The sequence below is a fragment of the Daphnia pulicaria genome, chromosome 7 (assembly GCF_021234035.1).
Source record: "Daphnia pulicaria isolate SC F1-1A chromosome 7, SC_F0-13Bv2, whole genome shotgun sequence".
In the NCBI taxonomy this organism is placed as follows: Eukaryota; Metazoa; Arthropoda; class Branchiopoda; order Diplostraca; family Daphniidae; genus Daphnia; species Daphnia pulicaria.
The window spans coordinates 13,587,676-13,609,966 of record NC_060919.1 but is presented as its reverse complement, the minus strand read 5'-3'; the positions used below and the strand labels follow the sequence as shown (position 1 = coordinate 13,609,966).

Below are 22,291 nucleotides of genomic sequence, written 5' to 3'. Positions count from 1 at the left end.
TAGAGAGCAGACTAGCACTGGCTGTGCAGGCTAATAATCTCTGACCCGATTCGTGGCGCTGCACGAATCGGTGAATTCGTGACTGGAATCCCGAAAATGGAAAGCCGCGAAACAACGTTCAATTCACTTGTGTGTGATATCTCTATATATACAAGAGAGTTTGAGAGAGAGAGGCTTTGATTGATTCCCGGCGAAAAAAATAACTTTGATCCAGCCGGGGAAACAAGAAAAATGTTTTATTTTTATTTTTGTCTTTCTGCCATGTTTATTTCGAGTAAAAAACGTGAAGACGTGATCATTCTTCCACATCTTTTTATTAATATCCAGCCCGAGTGCCATCCGCACGGAGTTGTAGGGGGGAATACTGATGAGCTACTGTTGGATGGATATGGTAGGGGGGAGGGTGTCATTGGGAAGAGCATCAGGTTGGTGGTGGTGTTGTTCCGTTCACATTTCCCATCATCACTCATCGGGACGCCTGTTATAAATATAAATGATCTTTTCTCTCTCTTCTCTCTGTTGGATGAAAAACGAAGATGAGTACAGCCGACAAAGGGGCGTCCCCCTAGTCTCTCTAGTCTCTTCTTCGTGCTGTTGATTAAATACCTAAAGACATACGCAATTTGATGGTAATTCATTCCCCCCACTTGCTACCGCGCGCAGCTGTTTTCGTCTCCTTCCAGCCGAACGAATTCTTTTTGACGTATACAACAGTTGAAGTGTATCGATCGAGCATAACTAACGGGGATTGCTCGCGTTATTAGACGGAGGGAAATACGTAAGAAGAAAGAAAATGGTCGACACTCGAGTGGAAAGGTAAAAAAGGAAAGAGATTTATAATAACTGGGATCGTTATAAAGATGGAGGCGACTCAGTCGACAGAATGATTCAAGTGATGTTGTTGAAACGAATGTCATCACACACACACACGCCAGAAAGGAGAGAGAACAAGAGGAAGATGCTCGTTAAAATTGCCACGTGATAAACGGGGGTCTTGTGTTCTTGATTGTCTTCAACTTTTTCCTTATCAGATTCACTCGTAAAATATCGCGGAATATCATCTCCACTCTCTCGCGCTGGCCCATTACAATATTTGACTAGACAAGAAAATTTATAAAAAAGGGTCCGTCGTCGAGACACTTGAGACATTCCAGGCTCTTACCTGGGACTTTTCTTCTTCTTTACTGGACTAACTGGATTTTCTGGAGGGAAACGAAAAATAAAAAAAAAAAATTCCAATTTGTTGGCTGTCAGAAAAAGTTTGTTGATGCCGCCATTATATATGAAAAAAATCTTACACACGAGAAAAAAAAGGGGCGATGGATGGATGGATGTGAAGGGTGGGCGAAATTCCCTTTTTATTTTGTTCAATTTCGACTTGAAACATTTTGATGTAATAATGAAAATAGTTTTCCCAAACCATTAGCCAAATGTTATTTTGTATATTTCTTCGAGTGAAAACACATAAATTCCTCCCCCCCTCTCCCCTAAAGGTTAAATTATTCCGTTTGATATTAGAAGAAAAAGGATAATTTATAATCACAAATATAAAATTTGTTACCCCCCTGGAAAAAAAACAAGTCGAAATAAATAAATATGGATGGACCCCCCGCTTATACCTTTCGTATGGCTGTAGGCCCAAAGATATTCAAAACTAAACTGTGAGGTGTCTGGTATTGTTTTCCCACTAAATGGGTAGGGGGGGATGGATGGATGTTGAGGGTGGCCCACTTGATTGATTTCGACTTGTTGTTGGAATAATCAAATTGTAAATGGTACAAGAATGTTGATATCACTTTTCTTTCTTAGCAGAGCAGAGTGAAACGAGATGATTAGATCTCGTTTTTTTAATTCATTCCCGGCCGGGCTGTGCTGTGCCCGGCGTTGCGTGTTCTGATACTCTTGACGCGAAATCTCATTATCTCCACACACACCACGACCGTATAAGTCTTGGCGATGTCTGTCTGTCTGTTACGTTCGAGTGTCTTTTATTGAATTTTCTCTCTCTCTCTCCTTGCTTCCAGTGTGCCAGTCCCGACGCTAATCAACGGCGGTCCCGCCCTCCTTAATTCAATAACATCTGAAATCCTTCTTCTTCTCTATTATGACCGCAGGAATTTTTTAGATTTTTATTTATTTATTTATTTTAAAAAGAAAGAAAAAAAAGACTTCATTATCGACCCGAAATTGCTTACGTGTGTTTGCGGTGTGTAGGGGGACAGTTTGTTACGGATAAGTTATATCATGCCCCGGCCGTGTGTGTGTGTGTGTGCGTGCGTGTTTGTTTTTGGCTCGGGAAATACCAACCGGCCAGAAATGATTTATCGAGATTTTTCAGCGCTTATTAGTTCATTTTTAAAAATAATTCCCAACAGTCAAGAGCCAAAAACCGAAAAAGAAAAATCCACACACTGGGGTTTTATTATTTTTTCTTACCCACTTTGTTACTCAAACTGTTTTCACCCCTACCCCTCACACACAGAAGAAAAAACAAACTGTCACTGTGTTAAAGAACACGGAGAGCATCACTTTGCCGTTAATAAATTGCGACCCCTGGGTGAAAAAGACAAGGAGGTTAAAGGGTCGAAAAAGGGAAAATTCTTCTTCTAGTTCGTGGGTACCACCGCATGTTTGTACAACCCCCTCCCTTCCTGGGTGGGTTTTTATTCTCCAGTAGCCCCCCCTCTAGTTCTTTTTTGAATTTTTGAATTTATTTGAATATTATTTTATTTTTCCGGGGTGTAGCTAGCCAAAAACAATTGACGAATGCCCAGCAATTGGACCCCGAGTGTCACTCTTAATGAGTCCACCCCGCGAGTCTGTCTCTCTCTCTCGCGTTTGTGTTTTTTAATGAGAGACATGTGAGGGATGAGTCTATAGTAAGGGCGGGGCCATCCTTTCCCCATTTAGTCGCTTCTTTCTTTTTCAACTTTTGGAGGTTTCGAATGACACAATCAGTTGAAAAAAAAGATTTCTTTTCTAACGCGACAAAAGGCGGCGTAACTCGACGTCCATATCTTGGCCCCAGTGTTTAATGAATACAACGTCATCCCCTCTCCAATTTCACTCACACAAAAATAGGAGGAGGAGGAGGGCGGCGACTCTTTTTTCACGGAAATTATTGTCAAGTGTTTGCCAATGAAAAAGAATAACCCCCTCCCCTTCCTACTCTTACACACGTGCTCAACTCTGTTCAACGACACATTCGATTCGCACCAGTTTTGAACGGCCAAGTTAAGTTTTTGTGTTGTGACGTTGTTCACCCCCCTCTCAACAGTTTCACCCGGGTAGTAGCCAAGGATCAACAACAGTTTCCTGACGACGCCTGTGTGTTGTGTCTAAATCGCACTGGGACCGTAATATCCCCCCCCCTCCTTTACTCCCCGTTATATATATTATATCCATCTTTTATCTATTTAGAGAGAGGGGGGTGTGTGTGAATAAAGTGGCTGGCCCATCTCCATAACATGGGCATGTTATATATATTGAATCTCTAGTCTGAGAGAACCATAAGCCCCTTGTATGATTACATTGGCTCCCGTGTACATTCGGAATATATAGTATGTATAAGTCCTGTATAAAAAGGGGATTAGTTAACTCTTGGAACCCCTTTGCAGAGAAGATGATGTCATTCAAATTTGGCGCCCATTTTTTATTCCCCGTTCAACGGGATTTTGAAGGTTCCAAATTCAATTTGCGTGAGCCACATCACCTTATGTTTTTGCCGCTGATGGGTTTTGATTAATAAATTAATCAAAATCCAAATATTGCGGGTGAGTTGCGTATGAGCTGGAAGCGACGTTTTAGAAGCCCAACAACAACAACGACAACAGCGTCAAAAGTGCGACCCGATGGGAAAATTTGGGACGACACCATCTGCCGCCCTTCCCATCCCAACCGCTTAGTTTTCCCCCCTCCTCCTTCTCTTTTCTCTCCCGAATTGTTGCCCGGCAACTCCGTCAATAAAAACCGGCATTAAGATGAAAAGTGCACTGGACTGTGTGTGTGCATCACCAGCTGCTGCTGCTGCTAGACTGGCCTTCATTTCCACATTGGGAAATGAATGCCAACAACAACAACAACAAGAAAAAGCCAATCGAGACTGGGCAGCAGATAGATGATGGAGACCCATCACCGACCAAATCAAAAAGCTAAACGTTCCGGCTCTTTTATTCTCCTCCGCATCGAATTCTTTACCACCGCCGCCGGATCGGTGCTGGCCATAACAACAACATTTCCAACAACTCCCTCAAAAAAATGTTGTTTGTCCCATTTTTATTGGAATAATAATAATATTTCCCAGCAGCGCGAAAAACATGCAATTCCCCAACAGCTGTACACAACAACTTTGTTGTCCGTTTGCCAGTTTAGAGATATGAATATGTCCGGCGACACATATTTCTCGGTGGTGCACGGCCAGAAATAAATTGCGCGGGCGGTTGGTTGTGGAATGTCCAGGTGTTGTGTAAATCAAAACGAAAAGAAGAAGAAGAAAGTTTTACACAACGACGACCTATATCTCTTTTTTCTTTACATGTGTAACACACGACATTCGCCTCCGGCCGACACCCGTTTATTATTATTTGGATAACAAAAAAGAATCAGAGAAATTTGTTTGCCCAACAAATTTCCCTCTCTCTCTCACTTCTCGGGAATTTTATTTTTTATTCCAGTCACGACTCGGCCAAATGATTTACGATCGCCCAGCCAAATAATAAAAAATAAAAGTTGTTGGTTGTGTAGTAGATTGACACTTGCAGATAATTTCCCTATAGTCAAGTGACAAGTTTGTTTTTTGTCGTGTCCCGTGTCGGCCGTTAAACAAAACTGCCCGCTCTCACGAAATGTAAAAATGGCCGGTGGTTTATGTTCTTTAACCCCCCTCAGGCCTCAGGGTACAAGAATTGAAAGTGAAACGGTATAACTTGATATCATTACGTATGTTATATTTTTCGATAATAATAATAATAATAATAATGGAATCGAGATGAGAGAAAAGAGATGAAAGAGTTTTTGAACGGGACACACACACACAATTAAACGACCAGCTTTTTCTTTTCTCTTCTTGTCGACAAATCATTTTGGCACTCGCACACATTTTTTTCCTGTCAAACAAAAACGACAATTCTGATATGCAAATTGAGGGGGGGGGAAGATGGTTGTATATGTACATACGTATTGGAAGAGGACGAGTATATTTTAATGAACTAGGAGGTGGTGGTGGTGGGAGGGGTTTCGCTAAAATTTTGAGCTCATTTTTACACACAGATTTTTCAACATTTTTTCTCGTTTAATTAGAAATTTGACACAATGACTTGAATTGAATTGAGATTAATTTTATAATTAAAAAGGAAGGTGGGTAGTCTAGAGTTGATGGTGTTTGTTATTCCGCTGGAGGAAGGCGTGAATGTCGTGAAATGTGGGCCGGCTGGCCGGCTCTTGCGTCCAACATTGGCCCATCAATCGGTAGAGTTCGACGGGGCAGTGAGCCGGCCGAGGTAACGTGGCCGGTAAGGGGCAATTGTCGATGGATGAGGAAGCGGTGGACGAGTTTAGCGACGTTTCCGGCGACGATGAAGAGGAAGTGGATGAAGAAGAAGAGGAAACGGCAGTGGTGGCAGTGGTGGCCTGGTACCGTTGGATGACGCTGGCCAGCAGCAGAGTCTCGCCCATCGATTGCCACGGTCTCTGCTGGCACAGCCCAGTCAGTTCCCACAAAGTTATGCCAAAACTCCACACGTCGCTGTGACTGCTCCATTCCTCCTGTGTTTCGCAGATATTCCGTTAATTAAACGTCGAAACGAGATCGGATGCTGCTGCCCAGTCAAAAGTTGCAGATCGCAACTGAATAACCAGGGGTGGGGGGTTGGGGACACACATCAACTGGCAATTATAAATGGGTAGTGGGGAGGATGGGACTTACCCAAAGTAAAGTTTCGGGTGCCATCCAGCGAACGGGCAGCGATCCGCGTCCGTCGATGTAGTAATAGTCGCGAGCAAAGAGCGTCCGGTAGACGGCCACGTCCGAGATTTTCACGGTGAATCCCTTGCCCACCAGGCAATTACTTAATACAAGAGAAATTTCCAATTCAATTTCGGACCACAGGATATGATGAGAACTGAGAGATGGGCGGAATTGAACTTACCGTGCGGAGAGATCGCGATGGACAAAGCCCAGCGACTCGAGGTATTTCATGCCGGAAGCGATTTGCGTCGCCATGTAGACGAGGCCGCCCAAACTTTAATTTTTTTTTAATTTTCAAAAAAATTTTAAATTTCCCGCCAAATGAAATTTTTCAAAAAATAAAACGAACCTGATTGTTTTGACTCCTGGATCAAAGTTGTCGGCCGCCCCGAGGCGATACTGTCGCAGGTAAATGGGCAGGGGTCCGCCCTCGAGGTACTCGGTCATGAGTCCCAACATGGCGACTTTGTCGTCACTGCCGGCCGACAAATTGGTGGCCATGGCCACGACTTTGGCGATGGACGGGTCCCGCAGCACCGCCAATCTCTTGACTTGGCCAATCAATTCGGCGGCATCGACGTTGTTGTTGTTGCTGCGCCGGATGAGCCGGAGGAAGACGCACTTGCGTCCGGCAAAGCTGCCGGTATCGACCAGTTCGGCGAAATGAAGGGCCGTGTGAGTCACGACGGCCGCCGACGATAAAGTGGATGAGACGACGGCCGGACCGAAGGCGTTGCCGTGGGCTGCCGTTGAACTCTCGCCCAGTTTCTCGAGTAATCCGATTTGATGGCGGCCCAAATCGGGCGGGCAGAGGTCGTCGTCGACGGGCGACTCTGCGGGGATGACGTAGGGCGAGACGGGCGACGGGAACGGTGGCGCCGGGTGCGGCTGTTGCGGCGGCGGCGGTGGTGGCGCCGTGAAAAAGGCCACGCCACTCCCGTTGTTGTTGTTGTTGCTCTGCTGCTGCTGTTGTTGTTGTTGCTCGGATGACTCGCTGCAGGTGTCCTCAAACAGCGGCTTCAACACCCCCCGATCGCCCTTTTTTATTTTATTTTATTTTATTTTATTTTTAAAATTAAATTTAAATGAATTAAAAAATGAAAAATTAAAACTTACGAGAATGAGATCGGTGGTTGCGTAATAGTTTTCAGACGGGAGGGCCGTGAATGTGGTGGTCGTGCTGCTCATGGTGTTGGTGCTGGACGTCTCCTGAGTCATCAGGAGCGGCTTGACGGCCGACGACGACAAGGGCGGGCGAGGTAACGGCATGGCCGGCGGCATTGTGGCCACCGCCGACAACAGCGGATTGAAGGAATGGTTGTTGTTGGTGTTGTTGGTGGTTGCCGACAAGGTGGCAGCGGCCGAATGGTGAAACAAACCTTTGGAGTGGAGACCCTTTGGTGTCAGGAGCAAGGGCTCCTTCTGGATGAGACATCCGTATTCCGGATCGGCCGCAGACGACGAGGAGCAATAACTCCGCTGGAATCCGCCGCCACCACCCCGCCCGTGATTGTGGCTGCTGTACTTGACTTGGCCAGTCAACATCTGCTGTTGTTGTTGTTGTTGATAAGGTTCGTGATAAAAAGAGGACGTGTCGCTGTCGGACTCGCCCGTCGCCATCGACGACATGACTGGACCGTAGAATCCGTCGCGAGCCGATGGCGCCAAATTCGAATTGGCTTTATGGTGGTGGCCCAACTGTTTGAGACTCAACAGCGTCATCCGCTGCTTGCTGCTGGATTCGCCGCTGCTGGACGACTGGCGTGGTGTCAACGACAACTTGTTAAGTCCGTCGCCACTCAATCCGCCGTTAACGCCGCAACTGCTTCCGCCCGGATGCAAAATGGCCGCCACTTGTTTGCCGTGTCGATTTTTGCGCCGCTTCAGGTAGACGACCAGGCCGGTGCCCAGCAATAAAACGACGATGGACAAGACTCCGCCCACCAATCCGATGTAGGCCGTCCTCTGATCCTCGGCCACGGTGGAAATTTCCTCGAAAATGTCGTCGTCGTCGTCGTGCGATCCGCCGTCGCTGTCGTCGATGATGGGAATTTCCGGTCCTTCCTCTTCCGATGGATTGGCATCCATCGCATCTTCTTCTTCTTCTTCCTCCTCTTCTTCTTCTTCCGCTTCCGGCGAATGGGCGGTGACGTTGCCGTCGTGCGGAATCGACTGGAAACTCACTTCGCTCATCAGGAGCCACTGGCCGTCGAATTCCAGTTCCAATTTCAAGTAGCGGCCCACCCGGCCTTTTAAATCGACCGCGACGTCGTAAATGGCCGCTTGTTGTTGTTGTTGTTGTTGTTGGGTGTTGGGGATGATTGGAGCGCGGACAACTTTGCCCAGATAATTGGCCCGGTGGACGGCGAAATGGACCAGACAGCCGGCCAATCCTCCTCTTGATTTGATCGTTTTGTTATTATTGGCCGTTGGTGGTGCGGAGGAGTCGCTGGCGGGTGGCCGGGCCAAATGGAGCGTCAGGCCGGTAAACTGGCGGGCCGTATGGAATTCGAAAACGAGTTGGACTTTGCCAGTGGAGGATAAAGATGACGATCCATTATTCATCCAGCCCACCCAGCTGGAGCCTAGACACACGCAGACAGACCCAAAATGTCAGCATGATTATTCATTAAACTCTTAATGTTATTTAAATGGATCCGCCCATTCAACACACGCCCACTTTTCAACGATTTTTCCCCATTTTCAAAAAAGACAAAAGAGAAAAATAGAAAAATGGACTGACCGAAAAATGTCCCGTTGATGGATGTCCGGTTGTCGGTGACGACTCCGTCGGCCAGCTGGCCCAGTCCGAGATTGCTCGTCTCATCTCCATCGTAGGAAATGTCGTCGAGATTCTCTGCCCAGTCGACGACCAGATGTTGGCCGGCCGGCCATCTTGGTGACGTGTAGCCCATCAATCCGCCTGTGATGGACCAGCAAAAAATTCATCAAAGTTAATGGACACAATTTTTTCTCTCCTTTTCGTCTCAGTGGCAACGGGGGGCCGGCCCTGGCGGCCCAGGAGTTTGTTCTTTACCTGTCCAGGGGCAGCCGTAGATCTCTACCCGCATGCAGGTGGTGCGCGGGTGGTGACTGTAGGGCAGGAAACGGATCCTCTCGGCCACAAACGGGTGATCCAGCTGCTGGACAACGGCCAGCCAAGGGTTGCTGTTGCCCGGCAAAATCTAATTCATCATCCATGTCATGGAGTTTTTCATTTATTAATTTCTTTTCTATGACGTGAAAATAAAGTGACAGACGGACGGACGGACGGACAGGTATACCTGGTGGGAATTTGCGTTTTTGTAAATGACCCAACGGCCCAGATGGTGGCGCCAATATTCAATGACGAACGCTTCGGCGAATTCCTGGCCCTGGCCGTTTCCGAATCGCCCCTGAGTCTCGCTGGCCGTCACCAGGAAGGGGCCGTGACCGGATGGAAGGGCAACTTCCAGCCACTCGCGGACATTGTGCTGGATGGCCGGACGGGGACACCAGGCTCCTCCCCCTTTCTCCACCCGGACCCTTTTATATTTTAAATTAAAATTTTTAAAAAAATATTCAAAACTTTTTGTCCAGTTTGTTGGCAAGTACCTGGCGTGTTCGGGACCGACGCTGCGGGCGTAGGACGACGAGGCGCTAATGTCAGAGTCTGGGATCCGTCCCGATTCCATGCCCAGGGCCGTCCCTGCGCACACGTCTGGTGGTGGGGGAAATCGATACGACAATTTTTGCACGTGAAAGAAAATGAGAAAAGAATAAAAATTTTGTTGGTGGGTTTTCTTATCCTTACCCGTCGGAGTGATGGGCCGGATGAAAAATGTGACAAAGATGAAAGCCGACGTGACGACGACGACGCCAATGTGAGCAGCACGCGACTTCATTTTCACGTTTGTCAGATGGCCCTGCCCCGAAGTAGAAAAAAAACAAACCGGGCCGGCAACAACCCCAACAACCAAAAAAGTTGTTTGTCGTCCAGTGGGCGGTGGATTTCTTTATTTTTGCGATGATGAGATTTTCGTGGGGGTTTTCTTTTTCGTCTGGCGGCTTTGTGAGACACACACAGAGAGGAAAAAGTCTTAAATAGGAGCAGCTTCCGGTGTGTCTGTCCTAACGACCCGCCATGGATCCCGCCCTGGTTGGCCTTTAAGGAGAAAAGAAAAATAGGAAAAAATTATGTTTTTTTATTTTTAAAATAAAAGAAGAATTTTCTCATTTGGCGAATAATCCCCCGGGTGGATCCACCACGACGACGACCTTCTTTTCTCCCCACTTGATTATAAGTCGACACGTAAAAGATTTTTCTCCTATTTTTCGGTGATTTGTTTTCACAAAGTTGAATCGTTCAAAAAAATGAAAGAAAAAGAATTTCTATGAATATTTTAAGTTGATTCTCTATCCCTCAGCGCCTGTGAATACGTTTAAAAAATACCAAATTGTTCACTTTTGATTGTTTCATCTCTCTCGATCGATCCCCCCCCCCCACAGAATTTTTGGTTTTTCAAAAATTTCATTTTTAAAATTTTTGTTGAGTTTTTTATCGATATTGGCCCGTGGACGGATTATCATATTGTGATGGGAAATGTGATCCGACGTGTTATGATGTACATGTCGCGGGACGGGGTGGGGGGAAAATTTTTATTTTCTCACGTCATCTGGCGACGACGTACCGACAAACAGGACGGACGACACTGATCAATGGATCTTGTTGTATTACACGACATGGAAAAACAAAAGCGACACACATTAAAAAACCATTTGCTGCTGGTCGCCCTGGCCAAAGTCAAACCGCCGCTACCCCCTGCCCTACCAAATGATTCTCTCTACCCAGTACACAACCCCATATGTGTATCGATTACTCTCGTCTGTGCATAATAGGCCTTCTCCTGAAATAAAAAATAACAAATTTTCTTCTTCTTTTCTCCTCCCGACGGGGGTGGATTCAATTTTCCAGCAAAACTTCAAAGTGGCAAGGAAAAAAGTCAAGAAAATGAACTGAGAAATTAAATATTTGTTTTCAAGTGGCTCTTTTAAAAAAAGCTTTTTAGTTTCTTCCTTTTTTAAAAAAAGAAGATCGATATCTCAAATAAAAAAATTTTCGGGGGGGTTACACAGTCGAGAGGAGGGGGGGGGGACACTTGACCGTGTGATGGGAAGAGATGGATCGAACGGACATCCCGTCATTTTTATTTTTATTCTTTTCGTTTGCTGCTGCTGCTGTTGAGCCGGAAGAAGATGAACAAGAGTTTATCCTAGTGGAAGTACTCCATCATTTATTTCTCTGGTTGTGGGACATGTGACCGCGTAAATATAACTTTACCCGAATCAAAAAAAAAAGGAAAAATAAAGGAAAATAGGATTTTTGTGAACGTTGGTGACGATGACGACGACCCCCCGGGAAAGACGAAATAATAAAAAAAATATATATATTTTTTTCGTCTATTTATTCTATTGTGTTTGTCGGTTTGGTGTGTGACGCACACAATAGGAAAACGAGAGTAGCTCAGCGCTCGATGGTTGTCCAGTGTGAATGGGTTACAGCACTCGCGACTAGATGTTTCGTCTTCTTTTTCTTATATAATAGAGTCCATCATCCGGATATTTTGAGTCGTTTCGATCAGAAAAAGGAAAGAGATGTAGTATATAATATTGGCTGTGTGTTGTATAAGAATATTCTTCTATCAAAACGCAACTTCCGTTCCCTATTGTCGTTTACTAGCTGCTTCCACCCACCCACTCCGGATCTTATCTGATGAAAAGAAACTCTTCTCTCTTCGCTTTTTGTTGTGTCGTTATCCATTCTGATCGAGATTTTCTATTTTTATCTTTTCTATAGGAGAATGGCCACGGCTGCTGGATGAAAGACCCACTCGAAATGCTCCAATTGACGTTTGTGGAGTTGGCCAATTGATGTCAACTCGGTGACTACTACTACACCAAAACAACTACATCAATCAGGTAAGAGAGTCTGCTGCTCATCTCTCTAACATTCGAGTGCGTCCATTTCCTCCCGATAATTGGCCCAAATTGCCTTTTGTCATTTCGAGTTTTTCGAATTGTCTTACCTTTTTCGAATTGTCGCTGGAAACAATGGAGAACCCCAAAACAACACTAGACGCACTAGACACACAATGGAATCACGTTTTTCTTTTAAAAAACTACCGCGGTGTTGAATACGACACGCACGAACGAAACTCTTTTCAGATTGTATGTGGCGGAGCGCTGAAAAAGAGATGAAGCCTCGACCGAGTCAACAGGAGAACTAAAGTTCCTCCAAGGGTTGGCCGCCAGTTTTGTGCCTTTCCACTCGTCACATCCCATTGGTTGAACTGCTGCTGGGTAGGGCCAGCCTCCTCCCCCACTCTCCTCCACACACCACCAGCAGCAGCAGCCGCAGCAGCCGATTCCCGTCGCGTAATAACTCCGAGGCGAAAAAACAGTTTCGACATTCACCGAATTTTTATTTCGACCAAGAAAATAAACAAGTGGAGAAGAGGAATTTCATTTTTAGCTGCGACACGTTCCAACTTTTTATTTTCGATTTTATTTTATCGTAGCGCAAAGTAAAAAGTCATTGACGATTTGACGCATTTAAAAAGAAAGCGTCTTTGTCCAGCAGCAGCTCATTATTCTCAACAACAACAACAACAACAACGGGAATAAGAAAAGAAATCATTTATAATAAGACAGCAGGAGGAGGACTGTGAACTGGACCTTTTTTTATTTTATTCTTTTGTGTGTGTCTCCTAAGTGAAAGTTCCACGCCCAGGGTTCAACATACACACACAAAAAAACTGATGACAGGATTTTTTTATATTTCTCCTTTTTCCTTCTGGAAAGAGGAAAAAAAGTGACAGATTGCAGGAGGAGGACCTCTTGTGTTGTGTTGGGATCTATATGGACGTCCCCCCCCACCCTTCTCTTTCTTTCTCTGTCTATTGTTTGCACGTTTTCTGGTGCTGCGAGGCTTTGCTGCGTCTCTTGTTATTATCCCGAGCAAAGGCATTGGACTGAACATTTAATCCTCCGACACCCCTCCTTCTCTTTCTCTGTGTCTAATATTTGAACGCGGGGAATTCAAACAAGGAAATTTCATATTCCGGAAAAAGAAAGAAGAATCGTCAATGAAGTCGGGCGCATTTCGCCATCGCTAGTAGCTGTAACAAGTTCTTTTCTTCATCATATTCGATCTAAGAAAAGAGAGGAAAAAGAAAAGAAAAAAGGAAAAGTTGTTTAATTTCTTTTGATGTTGTTCTTTTGTTTCATTCCTCCCGAGACACACGGATGATAATCTGCTTCTGCGTTTCAATGCAATCGCCTAATGCCATCTCTGCTAGAAACTTGTTTTTCTCTCTCAAGTGCCAGTGCGTTTTATTCAAATATTTTTTCCACCCGCCGTTTCTCGTCCTTTGGTGATGGATCGCTCCCGTGGATCCTATTTTTTTAAATTCTTCTTCTTGTTTCGCTGATTGAGTCGACAGATAAGCCTCTTAGACATTTGTCTGTTGTGTGTACAGAGAGTCTAGATTGTGTCTTGTAAGGGGGCGAAGAATATTTTGTCTTCAACTGGGGAAAAAAGAATAAGGAGAAGGTGTTTTGTTTGTCTTGTATTTTTTGAGCCTGGCGCCCTTCGTACCAGCACCACCACCAGCGTCGTCGTCGTCGTCTCATATTGATCGGTTTGCACAACGTTCTCCCTCACGAGGAATATCTTTTATAAGAAACGAATGGGATCTCTGTTTATATTTGCTTTTTTGGAATATTCCACCACACCTTTATGTGTGTGTGTGTTGTCTTGTGTGTGTGTGTATCTTTTCATATATTCCACGCGTCGGCCGGAGCATCTCTCGTTCCATCGAAATTTTTTACAAAAAGATAGAAAAGAAAAAAGATGTCGGGAGAGCCTTCAACATGTTCCGTCCTGGAAGAAATAAGGAAAAAAGATGTCGGCTCCTATAAATAGTTGGGAGACAGCAGCTTGGGCTTAAGCCTCTGGTATACAACAACACACGACGTTGTGTGTATTACTACTACCTAACCGTCCCGCCCGTCTTGTCTGTTGTGTAACTAATCGCGTGACAGTGATTTATTTCACCGATAGTCGCCCAGCCCCGGCCCAGCCGCGACACACCGACGCGGACAACGTCGGCTCACTCCAATGGGACAAAACAGTTCATCATCCCGGCCATTTTTCTTCGATCGAACATTTTTTTTTTATCTCATCCACTTATTGAATTATTTAGTCAAAAGTGTCAAAGGGCAGATGCTTCCCATTACATTCCTCCGTTGTATAGTTACTGGGTGGGTAGGTGGGTGGGTGAAAGGGGGAGGAGTTGATTAGGAGCCAAAAGAGAAGAAGTTGTCCAGTCATCCGTAGCTGTACGTTTGGTAGGATGTGTGCTGTGCGGAGGAGGACGTGCGACACGTGCTACTCCGCCCACCACCACCACTCGTACGTACGAATGTGTTTTGTTGTTTTCCCCCCCCTCTCTCTTTCATTTTCAATTCATTTGGCCAACAAGAAAAACCGCAACCGGAAATAGTTCCGCTTTTGCGACTGGTGAGGTAGGGGGCGTGGTCTGCCGTCGAATCAAGTTTCGCTCATTTGAACATTTCCATCACTTTTTTTTTTGTTCCGTTTCAATTCAATGGCGTAAAACCTACCGAAAAGAAAAACGACTCGGATTTCATTTTGAATTAGAGAGAAACTGGCGCCAGATGCTCTCACCCAACAAAATAAAAATCTTTTTTTCAAAATTATTATTACCTAAAATGGAAATTTCTTTATTTAAATAAAAAGCAGCACCTGCCTGGCCGGTGTCAAAATATTGACCAACTGGCACCAAATGTTATCTCCCCCTTTTGAAAAATATTTCGCGGGACTGCGCTAAAATCTCAAAAAAACCTTTTTCTTCTTCTTTATTTTCTTGTAGTTTATTTGAATGACTTATCAATTGCTTGCCAAGGCGAAGAGTGTGAGAGATTTTTCACCCCCCACCACCACCACTGCCAAGTGGTCCGTCGCCCTCCTCCTCCTCCTGGTGGAGTGTGTTTGCACAGTTCATGTCCAGCAACTTTTTTCTTTTCTCTCAAACAGAAAAAGATCGACACGGCCGATTGGACATGGCAAACACACACACACAAATACAGATAACCCGAAAAAAGTATCCAACCTACTCCTATACTACCCCTGGGCGGCTGTGTGGTTGAATTGAATTCCAGCATCCAATCCATCCATCCATCCGCACACAAGTGGGACGGGACGGGACGGATGGATGCCATTTCTAATGGCTTTCGTGTCTTTGAGCGTCTAACCAATTAGAATCGTTCCTCCCATGTCTCTCTATACATGTAAACGTAAATGGGTGCATATTAAGACTGGGCGGCGGGATCTGATTACTTTGCCGGGCAAAATACAATTTGAGGAGAGCCCAGCAGAGAGAGAGCCACCAGGACGACGGGATTTTCTCGGCTGTTTGGACACTGAATCGCCTTTAGGGATCGTCGTGTGTGTGTGTGCCGGGAGGAAAGAGGAAAGAGCCGAGTCCGTCCGTCTCTCTCCAAACGGGCTGGAGGGGGGGGGGGGGGGGAGAGAGAGAGAGTTGGAATCAATTGTTTGTTGCTCCCGGCACAAAAGTCGAGCTGGGGACTACGTCGTCTTCGTCGGCGGGAGGAGAGAGAGGGAGAGAGTCTGCCGTCGGGAGATTATCAAGAGTCACTTGAAAAACGGGAGAAGACGCTTTTACTTAGGGGAGGAGAGGCTGGAAACAAAAGAAAATCAAGGAACTACTACCAGTGGAGTATAGAAGGGCCATTGAAAATATATATTTCTGGGCGAGCAGCAGCACTGCAACTGTCGCTTTTATAATGACTGTGCCAACTGCAAATGCCGTCGGGTAGCGTAACGAGCTCCTTTCGCCATTCTCTCCCGCTCTCCCTCTACGAAATAGTAGATCATTAATTGAACGAACCGACTGACTATATTCATGTGTGCGATGAGCGGAGCCTGGAAAATCGCCATTGCCTCGCTTCTCCTCCTCCTCCTCCACTCTCTTGTATAATGTGTGAATCAAGCGATGAGCATTGACTATAAGAAAGGAGCCCAGCAAACAAAAGGATCCATCCCCCCCATCCACCGTACCATTTCCACCCGTTTTGCCTATTCAAAAACTCAATAGACACAAGAACCAAGCTGCTCCTGCTGCTCCTAGACGAGGAGCTTTCCAATTAATCACTCTCCGAGCGTTCCTATCCATCCGGCCCATATTATTACAAGTTGTATTGCATTTAGATTTAACGTCAATAGACATTTTGAGAGAAGAGGAACAACGCCCCAGCGACAATAGCTATAGCAGCTCTCTGCCTTTGACACACACACCCAGTTATTTATTTCAATCTGTCGTAGCTGGGCAGAAAACGTGGTCCAAACACCTCGCCATCGGATTATAAACTCCCAATATTACCAGAAGAAGAAGTAGAGAAAAGAGAAAAAAGCTTGTGACTTTTTCTCACTTGCACCTAGATAAATAAAGAGCTTAGCCCCGAAAGAAATAAGAAAGAAATGGAGGCATCAAATAAATGTTGGGAGAGACTCTTGACCGTTAAATCCCCCGACCTTATTGCCCCACGTACTGGAATTTTTGTTCGACGGAAAAATCCAGAAGGCCCCGGCCTGTTTATGAAACTGTTTTTCTCATTTTATTTTCAATTTTAAAAAAGTAAAAAACTTTTGAAGCTGCTAAACACTTGACGCCGCCGATCTAGTACACCGTCCGTTGGAATTTGTTCCGTCTATTTTTGACTTGTGCACGTCTACGCGTAGAAAATCGATCCTCAATGTTCTTTTGTACTACATACTGCTTCCTCTCTCTACCATATAAATAGAAGGGTGTGGTTTATTATTTTGGGGGGTCTAGAGAATGCGTCGTCGTTTAATATATATGATAATGTTGTGTCTGTGTGTGCGAGCCCTTTTTCGGTTTGCACTGGATCTTTTTTTTATTTTTTCGATTTGTGCTGAGCTGGAAGATGAAAAGGCGACCCTGCTGACTTGTCTCCATTTCCCACGTCGGACTTTGATCGCCTTCCATCTCTGTGGCGTCGAATGAGAAAGAACAAGACGACCAACCTCCAAAAAATAAAAAAAGGAATAAAGAAAAGAAGAAGAATGTAATAGAAGAGATGACACCATTAATCTAAGGTCCCCGTTGAGGGAATTCCCTTTTAATAGGATCGACAGACACCCCAGCCCAGTTACTCTCAGCTAGTCCTAGGCTAGAGCTGCTATACATGTACGGCTCTTTTCTTTCTCTCGTCTATTGTAGTACGTCGATGGATCTTGTATGTTTTGCAGGGTCCTCCAGGGCCCGATGACACGTGAAACACACCAGTCGGTCGCTCTCTCCCTTCCCAAAAATGCTCCCGACACATACAAAAAGAGGCCCAGCAGTGCTGGCTCAGCATCTCTTTTCTTTCTTCTTCTTCATATAAAGTAGAGATGATATAAATATTGGGGGCCATTTATCATTGGGAGCAGGAGCAGCAGACCCCCTCTCATTCATTCACTGGGCACACACAAAAAAAGGTTCTCTCTTGTGTTCAGCTGTGGATTTGTGTCTCTGTAGACTAGCTAGATCCTTGTGTTGTACACAAGTCCCACACCTAAAACTAACTCACACACATCACCCCTCTCTCCATTTTCATTCCAAAAAAGACTTTTGACAATTTTGATTCTTTGGGGGGATATAAAAACTGAGGGGGAGAGATGAGCCCCAAACATTTTTGGCGAAAAAGATTAAAACCATAGAGACATTTTTTCTTATTTATTTCTGATGAAAAAATAGTCGAAATTCTTTGCCTGGCCACTGCATTGAGGAAGGGGGGGATAGGGCCAATCATAATAGGAGGTACTACTGCGACGGTGGTGTAGTGTGTACAGAGCAAGAGACTGGGCGATCAATAGTCGTTGAGGTGAGTTGCCTGGGCTCTCTCTCATTCTTCTTTTTCTCTCGTGTACGTCTGTGATCCTTGTGCGGATGGAAAAGGGAGTTGCCATAGAGACCAGCATCGGAGTCTTGTATCCATCTCGCCGACTGTTAAGCCCACCCCCCCATCTAGAAGGGCGAGAGGACAAAAAATAAAAGACCCTGGGCAGCAGCAGCACTCTGCCGAGATCACAGAAAGCAAAACACATACAGTACGAACCAGCAGGCAATACGTTCGTACTCTTGTTGTTGTTGTAGAGATAAAATAGTCTAAAGTTGTCCGATCCTGTTAAAGACGCCGAGACGTTTAATCGGCGTGAAATAAACCTTCCGGCGACCCAATCTGCTTCTTTCCTTTTTTGGTATTTTATTAATCCATTTAAAGACTTTGGCGCGCATTCGGTGTGGAGGGTAGGCAACTGGAAAAGACCAGAGAGCCTCAAGGCATTACAGAGCACCCGTCTTATTATTCTTATTAGAAAAAAAGAAGAAGCTAAAAAAAGATGTGATAAGTCCATTAATCACGGACTGTGTGTTTTTCTTTCTATATTCCGAGGGGCTTTACTTGGCCGGGCATCATCAATCAAGTCCATTTCCTTTGACAAAATAACATTTTCTTCGTATTTTCCCTAGTTTACAATGTACGCAAACAAACAGATCATTTAAAAACATAAATGTCTCGGCCGTTACAACAAACATATGTGACGACGACGACGACCATCATTTCTTAGACTTGCGGCGGATTTCATCTTTTTTCGGCTTCTCTTTGCTGCTGACGTCTTGACTTTTTTCACGGCTCCTTTTCTTGGCCGGTGACGGCTCGGCTTTCAGATGGCGCAAGTCGGCGCTGAAAAGAACCTGTTTTTTTTTATTTTGAATTTGATTATTTAAAATTTCAATCGCGTCCGACAGACAAATTTATTTTGAAAAATAAAATAAAAAGGTGTTGTCATACCGAATGGGCCCATCCAGCGTACGGTCCAAACAGAGATTGGAAATGAGCGCTGATCTCTTTGTAGACCTTGTCCGTCACACTTTTCGTTTGGCTCAGGTGCGGCACGTAGCTGGCCTTGGCGATTTGGAAGACGTGCGTGTCCACCGGGATTGCAACACTGTGATCCAGCGACATTAAACAGATGCAGTCAGCCACCTTTTTTTTTTAAATAAAATAAAATAAAAATAATAAATTTTCAATTTAAAAAATAAATGAAATGTCTGATATACCTTTGCGCCTATTCCTGGTAGAGTCATCAAGGCAGTTTTAGCTTCAGGGTAGGAAACTTTTCTCAAATTCATGAGCCAATCTCTGCCACCGTTTTCGACAATCTTGGCTGCAGACTGTTGGATAAATTTGGCCCGGTAACCGAAGCCCAGAGTTCTCAATCGAGATTCCACTTTGTCAGCGGCTAGCGATTCCAGCGCTGGAAATGAATAATAGGCAACGTCTTCGTGCGTCAATAATTGATTTCCATAGTTTTCACACAATTTTTCAACCATGCCTGTGATTCTGGGAATGGAACAACATTTTTATACTTTATACATTCGAGAAATTATTTTGGAAAAACACCTCTGGATGTTGTTGTTTGACGAGCAAATGAATGCAAACAGATTTTCGACCGGGTCCTGCCTCAGCATTCGCACACCTGCAAAATTCTTGGCTACTTGATTGAAATTTGGATCAGCTAGTGACCACTGCCTGTAAAGACTTTCCAAATCAATATCCAATTGAAAGTAGTCTTTGAGTATGTGTTCGTAATCAATACATTCCTTCAACTCTGTCTTTACGGCTGATGGGCTCGATGCTGGTTCAATTTTCACTGAGGGTTGGACAACACGATAATTGATGCAAGTCTCATCCTGAGTCATTAGCCACAAATAGCCTCCCAACACACCAATCCACTCGCCAGTGAGGGATTTTTTCCACCTGAGAATTTTAAAAACATGTTTTCAAATCATAGCCGACAGATTATCCATGTACTTTTTTCCCCAACCTGAAACTCTGTCCACAATTCAGTGAAATATCCAGGGACAGTTCTGCCATTTTACACGGTATTTTCATTATTGATGTTGCTGCCATTGGAATAGACGTTAAAAAAAGCTCAAGGGATTATTTATTTATGAGTTGACGTGAAAGACACATTTGACTTAAAACTGACTCGAACCGAGTTTTATCGTCTGCTAGTTTGAAAACATAAACAATAGTTAACGGGATTGCCCGATTACAACATTCCGCCGCCCTATATTTTTTCGGGTTATTATTGATTATCAAGCCAGTAATTTTAGTTGATCTAATTATTTCTTGGGCGAGGTAATAAATTCTTATTCATCTTTGCAACTGACGTTCTTAAAAAAGAAATAATAATTTTATGGGCCATAAAAATATTTTTTTATCTAACTGCACTTAAGCGTGTGTTATACACCTTGAGCCATTTTTATAAAGCAGCAGCAAGAGAACATCAAATAATGTAGATATGCGTTATCATTTTTTTCATTTTTTTATTGATTCCGACTTCCCCCTTTCGTTCTGCTTTCCATGCCCTTCAGTTTGGCGCATTGAGTTGCCGCAAAAATTGATTTTCGTCATCAAACTATTTCCTTACTGTCGCAATACCTGAAGCGGATTTCTCCTTTTTTTGGAATCAGCATATTATTTTCTTTTTCATAATTTCACATTTTTTATAATATTGCAGCTGATGATCAGTTTCTATCGAGACCGCCAGGTGGCCATCGTCTAGTTCTTTCATTGGTCTACCGTTGTCTGCTTAATAAAGAGCGGAAAACTGTTAATAACGTACACTGAAGTTATATAGGGATTAGTTAGAACCCCACGTTCAAATATATTCACGTGTGGTGAACAAGCCGATCTTATTAAGCATGGAACAATTAATTCCTGTCATTAACAAACTGCAAGATGTTTTTCACACAGTCGGAGCCGATACGATTCAGTTACCACAGATTGTTGTTGTCGGCACGCAGGTACAGTAAAATTTTTTTTCTCGATTCAGTTCCGTCTTTAAGGCAATAAATAATTGTAAATTTTGTTCTTTTAGAGCTCAGGAAAAAGTTCAGTCATTGAAGGGCTTGTAGGCCGAACATTCTTACCCAGAGGAACTGGAATTGTTACACGACGACCTTTAGTCCTCCAACTTATTTATACCCCACTAGAAGATAAAGAACATCGCTCTGCAGATGAAGGTTGTTTGTGCAATACTCTTTTTATCTCATTGCAATTATTTCAAGGTCAATATTTTCAGGGACACTACACTTGGAAGAATGGGCAAAGTTTCTGCATCTTAAAAACAAAATATTTACAGACTTTAGGGAAGTCTTGAGCGAAATTGAACATGAAACTGATCGGGTAGCAGGGCACAACAAGGGAATAGCCCATGAGCCCATGAGCTTGAAGGTGATTGATTAGACTCCATTTCTTTGTTATTGCCCCTGTATTAACTGTGATCTAATGTCATTGTCCAGGTGTACTCTACTAAAGTAGTCAATCTTACACTTGTCGATCTTCCTGGAATCACAAAAGTTCCAGTTGGGGACCAACCAGAGGATATTGAAGCAAAAATTTATGAACTGATTTTTAGTTTTGTCAGCAATCCCAACAGCTTGATTTTGGCTGTCACTCCAGCCACGACAGATTTGGCTACTTCTGAAGCCCTCAAACTTGCAAGAGAAGTTGATCCAGAGGGTAGGAGAACATTAGCTGTCATGACCAAGTTAGATCTCATGGATGCAGGTGAGTTTTTAATGTTTCAATTTCAATTTTCTCTTCAGCTGGGGCTTAAAATTTGAATTTTTTATTTCTTTCAGGAACGGATGCCATAGATGTCCTGTGTGGCAGAGTTATTCCAGTTAAACTCGGCATTATTGGATTAGTCAACCGGTCTCAAAAAGACATACAAAATAACAAAGTAAATGCTCGGTGCTATATACACATTGATTGGTTTTCTGAAGAAGTAACGTTTTCTATGTAAACCAGAGCATCGAAGAAGCGTTAAAAGATGAAATGAGCTTTCTCCAGCGCCGCTATCCCACTTTGGCTACCCGCAACGGAACGGCCTACTTGGGGAAAACCCTGCAACGACTCTTGATGCACCACATCCGCGACTGCCTCCCTGAGCTCAAAACAAGAGTCAATTTGATGATGTCACAATTTCAAGCGCTACTTCACTCGTATGGAGATCAAGTCAGAGATAAAAGTCAAACTTTGCTTCAAATCATCACCAAGTTTGCCTCGTCGTATTGCGCCACGATCGAAGGCACGGCCAGGAATATTGAAACCACCGAACTGTGAGTGACATTCATCAATTCTCGACAAACTGAATTCTCGCTAATA

General features: G+C 44.3%; 3 protein-coding genes across 3 annotated transcripts in view; 1 reads left to right on the top strand and 2 right to left on the bottom strand.

Moving 5' to 3' along the window:
- LOC124350559 (dynamin-1-like protein) overlaps positions 1-22,291 on the top strand; it is a 28,228-nt gene that overhangs the window by 4,190 nt on the left and 1,747 nt on the right. The window contains exons 2-8 of the mRNA XM_046801324.1: positions 11,802-11,923; positions 20,640-20,925; positions 21,000-21,144; positions 21,204-21,355; positions 21,424-21,691; positions 21,766-21,866; positions 21,935-22,245. Of these exons, the coding sequence (XP_046657280.1) occupies positions 20,824-20,925; positions 21,000-21,144; positions 21,204-21,355; positions 21,424-21,691; positions 21,766-21,866; positions 21,935-22,245 (1,079 nt within the window). The 5' untranslated portion in view covers positions 11,802-11,923; positions 20,640-20,823. The remainder of the gene's footprint in view (positions 1-11,801; positions 11,924-20,639; positions 20,926-20,999; positions 21,145-21,203; positions 21,356-21,423; positions 21,692-21,765; positions 21,867-21,934; positions 22,246-22,291) is intronic.
- LOC124350539 (epithelial discoidin domain-containing receptor 1-like) lies at positions 4,926-12,419 on the bottom strand. Its single transcript, XM_046801293.1, has 11 exons — positions 12,031-12,419; positions 9,759-10,109; positions 9,560-9,665; positions 9,250-9,490; positions 9,003-9,150; positions 8,709-8,888; positions 7,082-8,550; positions 6,315-7,003; positions 6,147-6,239; positions 5,924-6,065; positions 4,926-5,763 (listed from the first exon to the last, which is right to left on the bottom strand). The coding sequence occupies exons 2-11, from the start codon at positions 9,847-9,849 to the stop codon at positions 5,365-5,367; spliced, it is 3,558 nt and encodes a 1,185-aa protein (XP_046657249.1). The 5' UTR covers positions 9,850-10,109; positions 12,031-12,419; the 3' UTR covers positions 4,926-5,364.
- Positions 18,479-20,587, bottom strand: LOC124350701 (N-glycosylase/DNA lyase-like). Its single transcript, XM_046801510.1, has 5 exons — positions 19,941-20,587; positions 19,517-19,873; positions 19,174-19,456; positions 18,905-19,099; positions 18,479-18,807 (listed from the first exon to the last, which is right to left on the bottom strand). The coding sequence occupies exons 1-5, from the start codon at positions 20,024-20,026 to the stop codon at positions 18,670-18,672; spliced, it is 1,059 nt and encodes a 352-aa protein (XP_046657466.1). The 5' UTR covers positions 20,027-20,587; the 3' UTR covers positions 18,479-18,669.